General features: G+C 39.7%; 1 protein-coding gene across 2 annotated transcripts in view; it reads right to left on the bottom strand.

Moving 5' to 3' along the window:
- The window catches only part of ADGRB3 (adhesion G protein-coupled receptor B3), a 1,058,998-nt gene that overhangs the window by 41,194 nt on the left and 1,005,107 nt on the right, over nucleotides 1-12,697 (bottom strand). For both annotated transcript variants that reach the window (XM_044289463.1, XM_044289464.1), the window contains one exon: nucleotides 4,161-4,196. In XM_044289463.1, the coding sequence (XP_044145398.1) occupies nucleotides 4,161-4,196 (36 nt within the window). The remainder of the gene's footprint in view (nucleotides 1-4,160; nucleotides 4,197-12,697) is intronic.

The raw sequence follows: 12,697 nt of genomic DNA, 5'->3' as shown, positions 1-12,697 counted from the left end.
CCTCTCTCCTCTGCCTGGGTGCTGGGCCTAAATTTATGAAAATGGACTCTTACAGTGGTGGGTGACGTGAAGCCTGATTCTCTGCTATGACATGAAGACTGATTCTCTGCTGACATGAAGCCAGATCCTCTGTTACGGGACCTCTCTCCTCTGCCTGGGTGCTGGGCCTAAATATCTGACAATGGACTGTTGCATTGGTGGCTGACGTGAAGCCTGATTCTCTGCTATGATATGAAGACTGATTCTCTGCTGACATGAAGCCAGATTGTCTGTTACGGGACCTCTCTCCTCTGCCTGTGTGCTAGGCCTAAATATATGCCAATGGATTGTTGCAGTGGTGGCTGACGTGAAGCCTGATTCTCTGCTATGACATGCAGACTGATTCTCTGGTGACATGAAGCCAGATCCTCTGTTACGGGACCTCTCTCCTCTGCCTGGGTGCTGGGCCTAAATTTATGAAAATGGACTGTTGCAGTGGTGGGTGACGTGAAGCCTGATTCTCTGCTATGACATGCAGACTGATTCTCTGGTGACATGAAGCCAGATCCTCTGTTACGGGACCTCTCTCCTCTGCCTGGGTGCTGGGCCTAAATTTATGAAAATGGACTGTTGCAGTGGTGGGTGACGTGAAGCCTCATTCTCTGCTATGACATGCAGACTGATTCTCTGCTGACATGAAGCCAGATTGTCTGTTACGGGACCTCTCTCCTCTGCCTGGGTGCTGGGCCTGAATTTATGACAATGGACTGTTGCAGTGGTGGCTGACGTGAAGCCTGATTCTCTGCTATGATATGAAGACTGATTCTCTGCTGACATGAAGCCAGATTGTCTGTTACGGGACCTCTCTCCTCTGCCTGGGTGCCGGGGCCTAAATATCTGAGAATGGACTGTTCCAGTGGTGGGTAACGGGAAGCCAGATTCTCTGCTATGATATGAAGACTGATTCTCTGCTGACATGAAGCCAGATTGTCTGTTACGGGACCTCTCTCCTCTGCCTGGGTGCTGGGCCTAAATTTATGAAAATGGACTATTACAGTGGTGGGTGACGTGAAGCCTGATTCTCTGCTATGACATGAAGACTGATTCTCTGCTGACATGAAGCCAGATTGTCTGTTACGGGACCTCTCTCCTCTGCCTGGGTGCCGGGGCCTAAATATCTGAGAATGGACTGTTCCAGTGGTGGGTGACGGGAAGCCAGATTCTCTGCTATGGAACCTCTCTCCAATTGATTTTGGTTAATTTTTATTTATTTAATTTTTATTTTAATTAATTTCCCTATCCACATTTGTTTGCAGGGGATTTACCTACATGTTGCTGCCTTTTGCAGCCCTCTAGCCCTTTCCTGGGCTGTTTTACAGCCGTTTTAGTGCCGAAAAGTTCGGGTCCCCATTGACTTCAATGGGGTTCGGGTTCGGGACGAAGTTCGGATCGGGTTCGGATCCCGAACCCGAACATTTCCGGGATGTTCGGCCGAACTTCTCGAACCCGAACATCCAGGTGTTCGCTCAACTCTAGTCAGGAGCACACCAAACTAAATGTCTGAGGTTTAAATAGGGCAAGCCTCATTCAACATGCAGAGTAACGATCTACTAATTATGTGCACCTGGTGTGATATACCTGTGTGAGATCTGAGCCAATTTAAGAGGGAATACATGTGAGGGTGTCCTATCTTTTTCCTCAGTTAGAATAGGCATTTTTGTAGAATGACATTTACAGAAGATCTTGAAAAGACTTTTCTTCAGTTTTCTTTGTTTAGTTGGATTACTTTAATCTCTCTGTATTGTTGAAACGGAGATGAAATAACCTTTTATTAAAAATGTTACAAAAAAACACATGCTTTCAAAGGGTGTCCTAATTTTTTCACATGACTGTATGTGATGCACAAAATATCAGGATGCTCATGGTGTATCAACGATCACTAGATTTATGAAGTGCACGATGATTGACATGGAGAGGTTTTATGTTAGAATTAACGTACCTATGCATTTTTCCATAAAACATCTCAGTATTTGCAGATCACCATGCCAGAGAGCAATAACATCAAAAGAACATACTCCTCGGAAATCAGTTATGCCTAGTCCTGGGCCTGAGGGTGTGGGGCATGATATCAGAATTTTCTTTGGTGCCCTATGTCATGCCCTACCCCTTCCAGCCCTGCACTATGTATAACCTCAGTTTACCTACATTGTTTCCTTTACTGTATTACTTTATAAGCTAAAGTTTCTCATGTAAGATACAAATGTGTGCTTACTCGGAAAATAAAGCTTAAATATCCTATCACCCTGCGTTCAAGTTAAAGAATATAAAGAATGTAGGATAGGGATAGATTTTACAGAATAAACCACCCTCTACCCACCTGTTTCTCATGACATCAAGCTGGGTTTAATCAGAGTGAAGGCATAGATCACAGGATTCTACCAGTGACTTTTCTTATAGCTGAGCTAATTAGGCTTTTACCCCGAGGTGTGTATTGTGGAGACATTCCCATTCCTTGGAAAGTAATCTATATGAATTTGCGATCTGTGTTTTGCTGTATACTGAGGTCAGTAAGTTGACACTTGGATCCATGAATGCCAGACGCTTTTTTTTCGTGATTGCTGCATTCACAATTTATTACCTCCGCCCTCGTGTACCCCATTGATAATATTGTGAACAAAATGGCTAAATATGCTGAAATAGGGATTCAAATTGATACAGTAGGGCAACGTGATCGGAAACGTTTTGCCCTCTTTGGGTAAGATATCAATTCTATGAAGGTCAGCAACAATCCAAGAGATACAACATATATCTTATTATACCACATTCCAATACTATGCATAGAGTTCTATTTTTATTTCCTATAACTGCAGTTCCAGAAGACAATTGGCCCTTCCCATGACAACTGTGCTAGATTACACCCATTGATGGATGCTTTGCAAATACCCTTTAGTTTCTTATACAAAGGATTTTATGTACAATGCTGTATATTTTCATCTTACATTTACTACTCTGTAAAGTTATCACAGAATTTTCATAAATAACTATCAAAATCAGAGAATTACAAATATGCAAACATTCTGGAAAACATTGAACATATTCATACTAGTTAAAATAGACAGAAAATAGATAGATAGATAGATAGATAGATAGATAGATAGATAGATAGATAGATAGGGGATAGATAGATATGGGATGGCTAGATATGGAATGGCTTGATATGGGATGGCTAGATATGGGATGGCTAGATATGGGATGGCTAGATATGGGATGGCTAGATATGGGATGGCTTGATATGGGATGGCTAAATATGGGATGGCTAAATATGGGATGGCTAGATATGGGATGGCTTGATATGGGATGGCTAGATATGGGATGGCTAGATATGGGATGGCTAGATATGGGATGGCTAGATATAGGATGGCTAGATATGGGATGGATAGATATGGGATAGATAGATAGATAGATAGATAGATATGGGATAGATAGATAGATAGATAGATAGATAGATAGATAGATAGATAGATAGATATGGGATAGATAGATAATTGTAATAATGTCTGAAATATTCCTTTAATCTTTATTTAATTTCTAACTTTGGACATTATTGAAAACCTCTAAGATAGAGATCCCCTGTTCTGTAAAACAAGGCAGTTGGTAAAATCCACATCCAGGAAGATACTTTTATAATATAATCCTCAACAGACTCCAAGAGAGTCACACATACTAGCACTGTTTCCTTTGGTCTCCTCCTGGATGTGACCATCTGCTGTCTTGACTTACAGAACTGGAAATGCAGGATGCCCATTTGTCAGGTTGGGATCAGAGATGACCATACCATGAATCTCTAAAGTTGGAGAATCTCTATAATTGTTGGTATTGAAGTTAAGATGTTGAGATTTACCTGGAAGGTAGTTGCATTCACCCAGTGTCAGAGGACAGGGACACAGACAGGGGAGCTCTTCTTAAAGAAGGTATATCAGTCACTTACCACAGAAATAAAGGCTCATAATTTGACATTCGTAAAGGAAACCAAGAGGTTTTCATAAAGGATTGGCCTTAAAAGGTAGGGTGGCAGAACCATGTTGTACAAAGTATTGTGAAAAATTTACTAAGCATTTGTGTCAAAGTCAATGGCACAGATAAAGCAGCCGTATAAAACATTACATAATTTGTTAACTTACTTCAAAGTCAAGGTCAGAATACCGAGATTTTCTTCTCTATTGTGCAGGGAAAAAAAAAAGAAAAGAAATGAAGAATGGTATTAAAATATGATTTATGTCCATGCATTTCTATCATTCATAATAAAATGTCCTTTACATTAGGATTTCTGAGGTTAGGAACGTGTATCAATGCCAATATTCATAACTTATGGTACACAACAAGAATTAATCTTAAATCTGGAAAAAAAACATAATTATGTGGTAGGGGCTTCACCACAGTGGGCACCCTGGATTAGTATGGATGAGCATCTTAAAATAGTCAGGAAGGGAAAACTTGCACCAAGTTATATAGACTCAGCATCCAACATAAATCATACAGCAAAGTGTTAGTAACGATATTACATATATACCGAACACCTTAATTACTGTATTGTTTTTAACTAAATGTATATGAATGCATTTATGAAATAATTATATTACACTGGGGCTATAAATATATGGGGCATGTGGCTTTAAAAATATATAATATATTGTCTGTTAGAATTATTTTCATGCCTGCTATTAGCAGTCGTAGTTGTGCATTACTTAAATCTTTGTCTTTCATACAGTAAACTGGCTTCAGAGATAGTTTACAGTTTTGCCATGACACCTCTTCAGGCCTGTTTTGGGTTTTTTTGAGTGAAAAACAAAATGTCTCAAATTTTTGCTCAATTTTGGTCAAAACTGAAATATAACATACGGTATGTTATGATATCAACCGTTTTTTTTTTTGTTTTTTTAATTATGTGATGCTGCTTTCTCCACATAGCTTACATTGTAATAAAATGTCATCATTTGGAAATAAAAAAGATGACATAATTAAGCGCCTAATAATGTGGCCTTTCATGCTGTGATGAACAACAAGAAACATAACTGGTCAGAACTTTCACTTGACAAGTCCATAAGCTCCAACCTATACAGAGATAGCTAAACAAGACTGCTTCAAATATCATGAATGGTCGTATGTAGAAAACATACTGTAGATATATTTTATGGTAAAAACTCAAAATATGCTATAATTACATGGACACCACAGTGGCTCACTGGTTAGCACTGGTGCCTTGCAGTGCTGGGGTCCTAGGTTTAAGGGCCCATTCACACGACTGTATTTTTCTTTCCGCATCTGTTCCGCATATTTGCAAATCAGATGCCAACTCCTTTCATTTCTATTGGACCGCAAAATCCACGGATAGCACACTGTGTGCTCTCCGCTTCCATATGTCCACACAAAAGATAGAACTTGTCCTATACTTGTCCGCAAAATGCGGTCTGTGGCCCCAATTAAGTCTATGGCTTTATAAAAATGTGGATTACGAACAGAATATATTCTGTATGCAATCTGTATTTTGAGGATCCGCGTCCGCAAAGTTTCATGCCATGTCATGTCACCTTTGAATCCTTATAAAATAATACTTTGATTTTTGCGGATTCGCAAAATATGGAAGACATATGGAAACGTACATTCATTCAGTTATCTTGCGGACATGCAGAAGATTTTGATGAACAACTGATCCAGATATTTGTGGGCCAGAAATAACATACGGCCTTCTGAATGAGCCCTAAATCTGACCAAGGGCAACATCTGCATGGAGTTTGTATGTTGGGGTTTCCTGCAGGTGCTCTGGTTTCCTTACTCACGCCAACGACATAATGACAGGGAATATACATTCTACTGAGGAGGGCAAGTGATGATAATGTCTGTAAGGCGCTTTGGAATATGTTGGTGCAATGTAAGTAAAGTAAATAATGGTAGCTCAAAAAGTGGTGACAGATAATATCACAATTTTCCTTTAAACTATCACCATTGCATTGCAAGTATAAGTATCTTACAGTACGGCTCACAATGAATCATTTTATTTATTGTACTTTAAGCTATATTAAATTACAATACCACTGGGTTTAGATGACATTTTAATTGTTTTGGTATTTATCTCCCTTGCAATTTTATTCCAAATCAAACTAGCTGGCTTAAGTTTCAACATAAAGTTTTCTGACATTTAACACACAGATGTGATTAATTTATCAAAGGGCATTTTTATATTATTAATATGAATATTATAAAGATATGTGTTTACAGTTTCATATCCCTAATTTTAACTATGTTGCTATCCAAAACGCTATGGTTTATCACAATAAAAAAAAAAATATTTTACACTTAAAGGGGTTCTCCGGGTAATTAAGAAAATTAATATACTTTTATATTATGATAAATATATTCCCAAATACCTTTTATTAGTTATAATGACTCGTTTTGTCTAGGAAGCAATCATTAGGAGAAATAAAATGGCTGTCATCTTATTAGTACACACAAAACCTGTCCTAATCACACAGGAGGACAAGTTACACTGAGCTATAGAGCTGATCCATTCTCCTCTCTGCTCTGCTCTAGAAATGAATGGAGGGCAGATGCGCATGCGCAGTGCGCCCTCCACTACTTTCCCTGCTTTGTTCTCCATGTCCACCTCTGGGACCCGCACCTATCAGACAATGGTAGCATATCCCAGCGATATGCCACCATTGTCTGTGATGGCAAAACCCCTTTAAGTAACAGGTCTCATTATATTCGGTCAAACTAGCCCTATAAGACATTGTGCATGGTTTAATAGTGAATTTTCTGGTGATGATCTCTATTTAAAATGAATAAAATGCAAGTTAGTTCTTTTCTCACAAATCTATATAATAGTCTGCTTGATTTGTCTAGATCCGTAACATGCTTCCTAGTGTTGAGCAAAGTGAGCTTCGGATCATAGATCCATAGTTACAGGGGTCGAGTGGAGGGGGAACGCATGGGAACGGCGTTCCTGCACTTTTTTCATGGCAGGAACGCCGTTCCCTTTCAGCCTCAAGCCAGAAGAACACTGCTGAATCAGATTCACAGGGGGAGACGGAGCGCACTGTGCAGGGCAGGTTAAGGGAGGAGGGGCGGCTTCAGTTGAGAGGAAGCTGTCTGTGCGGTGCCGCTGCCTGCGACTCCTCTCATGGCGCCCCGCCCCCTAATGACATCATCTCCTTCACTACAAGATCATTTAGAATGTCTTTTAGAAAAGTTTGTCCTGGGATTCGAACTCACGACCTCTACACATCAGAGGAAGGCATTTACCCTCACAGCCATGAAAGCCGTCTAGGTAAATGCTTAAAAAAAAAAAAAAAAAAAAAAAAAAAATATAAGACTTCTAATTATACCTAGTGTACTGATATCTAGTGTACAACCATACACATGACAGCTGCCCACTGTGTATGGATGTAGCAGAGCTGGGTGTGTTGGGGCAGCTGTCATGTGTATGGTTGTACACTAGGTATCAGTACACTAGGTATAAGTAGAAGTCTTATTTTTTTTTTTTTTTAAACAGCTACCTTGACAGCTTTTATGGCTGTGAGGGTAAATGCCTTGCCTCTGATGTGTAGAGGTCATGAGTTCGAATCCCAGGACAAACTTTTCTAAAAGTGTTTTTTTTTTTTTATAAGACTTCTACTGATACCTAGTTTACTGATACCAAGTGTACAACCATACACATGACAGCTGCCCACTGTGTATGGATGTAGCAGGGCTGGGTGTGTTGGGGCAGCTGTCATGTGTATGGTTGTACACTAGGTATCAGTACACTAGGTATAAGTAGAAGTCTTAGTTTTTATTTTTTTAAGCAACTACCTCAACAGCTTTTATGGCTGTGAGGGTAAATGCCTTGCCTGTAATGTGTAGAGGTCATGAGTTCGAATCCCAGGACAAACTTTTCTAAAAGTGTTTTTTTTTTTTTTATAAGACTTCTACTGATACCTAGTTTACTGATACCAAGTGTACAACCATACACATGACAGCTGCCCACTGTGTATGGATGTAGCAGAGCTGGGTGTGTTGGGGCAGCTGTCATGTGTATGGTTGTACACTAGGTATCAGTACACTAGGTATAAGTAGAAGTCTTAGTTTTTTTTTTAAAGCAACTACCTCAACAGCTTTTATGGCTGTGAGGGTAAATGCCTTGCCTGTAATGTGTAGAGGTCATGAGTTCGAATCCCAGGACAAACTAAAAGTGTTTTTTTTTCTTTTTCTGATACTTCTACTGATACCTTGTGTACTGATACCTAGTGTACAACCATACACATGACAGCTGCCCCAACACACCCAGCTCTGCTACATCCATACACAGTGGGAAAAGTTACCTACAGTAGAAGTCTTATATATATTTTTTTTTAAGTAGCAAGCTAGACAGCTTTCATAGCTGTGAGGGCATATGCCTTGCTTCTGCTGTGTAGAGGTCATGAGATCGAATCCCAGGACAAACTTTTCTAAAAGTGCTATTTTTTTAATTTTTTTTTTAGTCCGCAGCGACACAAATTACAGCATGCTAGATTTTCTGTGCTTTTTTATTTTTTGGAGGGGGGGGGGGGGTTGCAGTGGATCTTGGGTGAGTTCCCACACTTTTTTTCCCAGGACTTGACCCCTGCATAGTTACATAGTTAAAACGGTTGAAAAAAGACATACGTCCATCAAGTTCAACCAAGGGATAGGTGGGGATGCGAATCCCAAAAGGAATTGAGACTCAGATTTCTACACGTTTTCAAAAGCATTAATGTTTTTTACTTTTAAGAATTTGTCTAAACCCTTTTTGAAACTGTCTACTGTTCCTGCTGTGACCACACCATAAGTAAGTCTATTCCACAGCTTCATAGTTCTTAGAGTAAAGAAGCTTTGACGCTTCTGGAGACTGACATTTTTCCTCTCCAGTCGGAGGCAGTGCCCCCTTGTCTTTTGAGCAAATTTTACATGGAACAGCTTTTCACCGTACTTTTTGCACGGCCAATTTATATATTTGTATAGGTTAATCATGTCTTCCCTTAGACGTCTCTTCTCAAGACTAAATAAATTCTATTCCATTCATCTTTCTTCATAACTAAGACCCTCCATTCCCCTTATCAGTTTAGTCGCTCTCCTCTGCACTTTTTCCAGCTGCAGTGCGTCCTTTCTATGTACTAGTTCCCAGAACTGAACTGCATATTCCAGATGAGGCCGCACAAACGTTTTGTAAAGTGGTAATATTACATCCCTGCCCCGTGAGTCCATGCCTCGTTTAATGCATGACAATATCCTGGTGGTCCTAGAAGCAGCTGATTGACATTGCATGCTATAATTTAATCTACCATCCACAAGGACACCCAAATCCTTCTCTATAAGTGATTCTCCCAGTGTTACATCACCTAGGACATATGAAGCACAGCGATTATTACTACCAAGAAGCATAACTTTACATTTGTCCACATTAAACCTCATTTGCCAAGTTGATGCCCAATCAGTGTTCAAGTCAGCTTGTAGTTTATGGACATCTTCCATAGACTGTACAGTTCTACACAGCTTAGTGTCATCTGCAAAAATAGATACGGTGCTATTAATCCCATCCTCAATATCATTAATAAATAAATTAAATAATAAAGAGCCCAGCACTGAACCTTGGGGTACACCACTTATAACCTGGGACCATTCTGAATAGGAATCATTGACCACAACTCTCAGGACACAGTCCTTGAGCCAGTTTTCAATCCAATTACAAAATATACTTTCCAAGCCTATAGACCTTACTGTCCCTCATAGACATTTAATAGGTAAAGTATCAAAAGCCTTTGCAAAATCCATAAACACTACATCCACAGCCGCCCCTCTGTCCAGGCTACTACTCACCTCCTCATCAAAACAAATCAGGTTAGTCTGACAACTTCTGTCCTTGGTAAACCCATGCTGGTTATCACTTATTATATTATTTATAGTCACATACTCCTGTATATAGTCCCTTAAGAGTCCTTCAAGCATTTTTCCCAGAGGGAAAACTAATTGGTCTATAATTACCTGTGGAGGACCTTGATCCTTTTTTGAATAAGTGTACCACGTTTGCCTTGCGCCAATCATTTGGCACTGTACCAGTACCTAGAGAATCTTAAAAAATTATAAACAGGGGCACAGTAATGACTGAACTGAGCACTTTAAGCACTCTTGGGTGTAATCCATCTGGACCCAGAGCCTTGTTCACATTTACCCTATTTAACTTCTCTTGGCCCATATCTACAGTTAGCCAATTGAGTATATTACTGGATGTACTAACAGCCCCACAGATAGCAGCTCCTTTCTCTTCTTTTGTATATACAGAGCTAAAAAACCTATTTAGGAACTCTGCCTTTTCCTTATCTTCAGTGACTACCCCCCTTTACCATTATTTAGGGGACCTACCTGCTCAGACATTGTTTTTTTTAGCATTATACATTTAAAAAACTTTTTGGGATTTGTTTTGCTTTCTTTTGCTACCTCTGCTATTTGTTTTGTATCTTTGCAAATTTTATCTCCTTTTTGCAGATTTTATTAAGCCCTTTGTAATCTTCAAATGCTACAGCTGACCCCTCAGATTTTTATTTTTTAAATGCCCTCTTTTTGTCTTTTATTGCCCTTTTTACAGTAGCTGTAAGCTGGGGGGTTTAATTTTAGCCGTTTATACTTGTTACCTAAAAAAAAAAAAAATTTTAGTGCAATTACTCAATGTGGATTTGAAGCTCTCCCATTTAGCCTCAGTATTATTATGTGACAGTAGCTGCTACCAGTCTATGCCCTCAAATGCTGCTCTCAACCCAGGAAAACTCGCCTTTTTGAAATTCAGTGTCTTTGCTTTGCCTGACAGAGTTTTCTTTTTATAGTTTAGGGGGAATATAATTATATTGTGGTCCCTACAGTAACATTACCAACAAGCTCTGCATCATTAGAAATTACCAGATCCAACAGAGCATCGCCCCTAGTGGGAGCGTCTACAAACTGGCCCTGCAGCAAGTTGAGGAATTTTCTCCCCTTTGCGGTTGAGGCAGAACCATGACCCCAGTTAATATCTGGGAAGTTAAAATCTCCCATTATGACCACTGTACCAGCCTGTGCCGCCCGCTCCAAAACTTCGCTTCATCTCCGTACAGCATTTAAATGTATGGGCTCCGCCGTAGGGAAATTCGTTATCTCCAAAGTCTAGAAATACTTTGGTGAATATCTTTGGACTTCGATTTTTAAAATTGAAAACCATTTTAAAACTTGAATCCAAACTTGGCTTCGGTACTGAGGTACCATCTGGTAACAAGGCCAACTTCTGATTGAAGTTTAAAAATGTTTTAAAGTAAAAATTGATGGCTGAAGTTATTCAATGAAATCTCGCGAGACTTCGGAGATAACAACGTTAACCTCTCTCCAGAGCCCATACATTTGAAAGCTATACAGAGATGGGTCTCAACGCTAATGCTTTCCACAATTCAAACTACATGCTCAATGTGACAGGTTCCCTTTAAATTGGGAGTACTCTATATGCTGTATGTAACCTACTCCTGCCAGTTAACACAGAAATACACCTATACCCTATAGCAGGGATGCTCAACCTGCGGCCATCCAGCTGTCGCAAAACTACAACTCTCAAACATTCCCCAATGGTTGTAGTCTGTCCAGGTATGTTGGGAATTGTAGTTTGGCAACAGCTGGAGGGCCGCAGATTGGGCATCCCTGGCCATACTAGGGAATTAATACAATGCCTGAAACCAGTTGCTATTTCATTCACTTTTAAATTGTCTATAGAGACAGATGAAGTTTTAATGAAAGCATTCTCATGAACAAAATCATGAGAAATATCTTGGCTGCATATCTTACACCCCCAAACTCTCTCTGATGCCCACAAGCCTCTGTCCTGAACTCTCACTATACCTCTACACTACTGTATTATTGTATTATTATACTACATTCATACTTTCCTTATAAATGCGTTACTGTTCCACTACTTTTACCCTATTTGTGTTATTATGCAAATTACCTCCACCCAGTCATATCCACTCCCCTTTCCTTCCCCCCTCCCCTCCTCCCTCCCAACTTACATTGTATATTGTATGCTTTATTGATCAATGTAAATGCTTCTAAATTATATTGAAAAATCAAATAAACTTCAAGTAAAAATAAAAAAAGATGTTTCTTCTTCTCAATAACAGTGACCCACTGGTTTCAAAATCAAGTATAGTCTTTATGCAACACATAGGGGCTTTATCATCTCCCTACGCCTGTGTTTGCGACTCCACTGCAACTCAATTTAGTTGTAACCAGCATTCTCTGGCTTAAAGGCTAAAATCTATAGCAGTTATGAGTAGATTTTAGTTTAGGCATGCTCCCCACCATAAATTACAGTAAGTGCACTTACACAAATCACTTTAATTTTGTATTTAATAACTCTAGCTACCAATCAACAATCTGTGAGTGGGAGTCAACAGATGAGTTTGGGCCCATTATTTGTTTTGGCCCCTGTAAGTAGGTACAAGGAATAATTGTGGATGATAGGTACGTGTCACCGAGGTTCATGGCCTTGGTGGAGTAAGAGCCGTTTTTTGTGTGTCAGCAGCAGTTGCCTTAATACTTAGTATGGCTGTAATAGCTGATCCGGGACAGCTCTTACTGTGAGTAGTCAAAGTGCTGGGTGGGTGACTACTACCCATGTTCCAGGCAGGGTTTTGCCAGGCATAAAAACCAG

The sequence above is a fragment of the Bufo gargarizans genome, chromosome 4, assembly GCF_014858855.1.
Source record: "Bufo gargarizans isolate SCDJY-AF-19 chromosome 4, ASM1485885v1, whole genome shotgun sequence".
NCBI lineage: Eukaryota > Metazoa > Chordata > Amphibia > Anura > Bufonidae > Bufo > Bufo gargarizans.
This window is presented reverse-complemented; position numbering and strand designations above follow the sequence as displayed.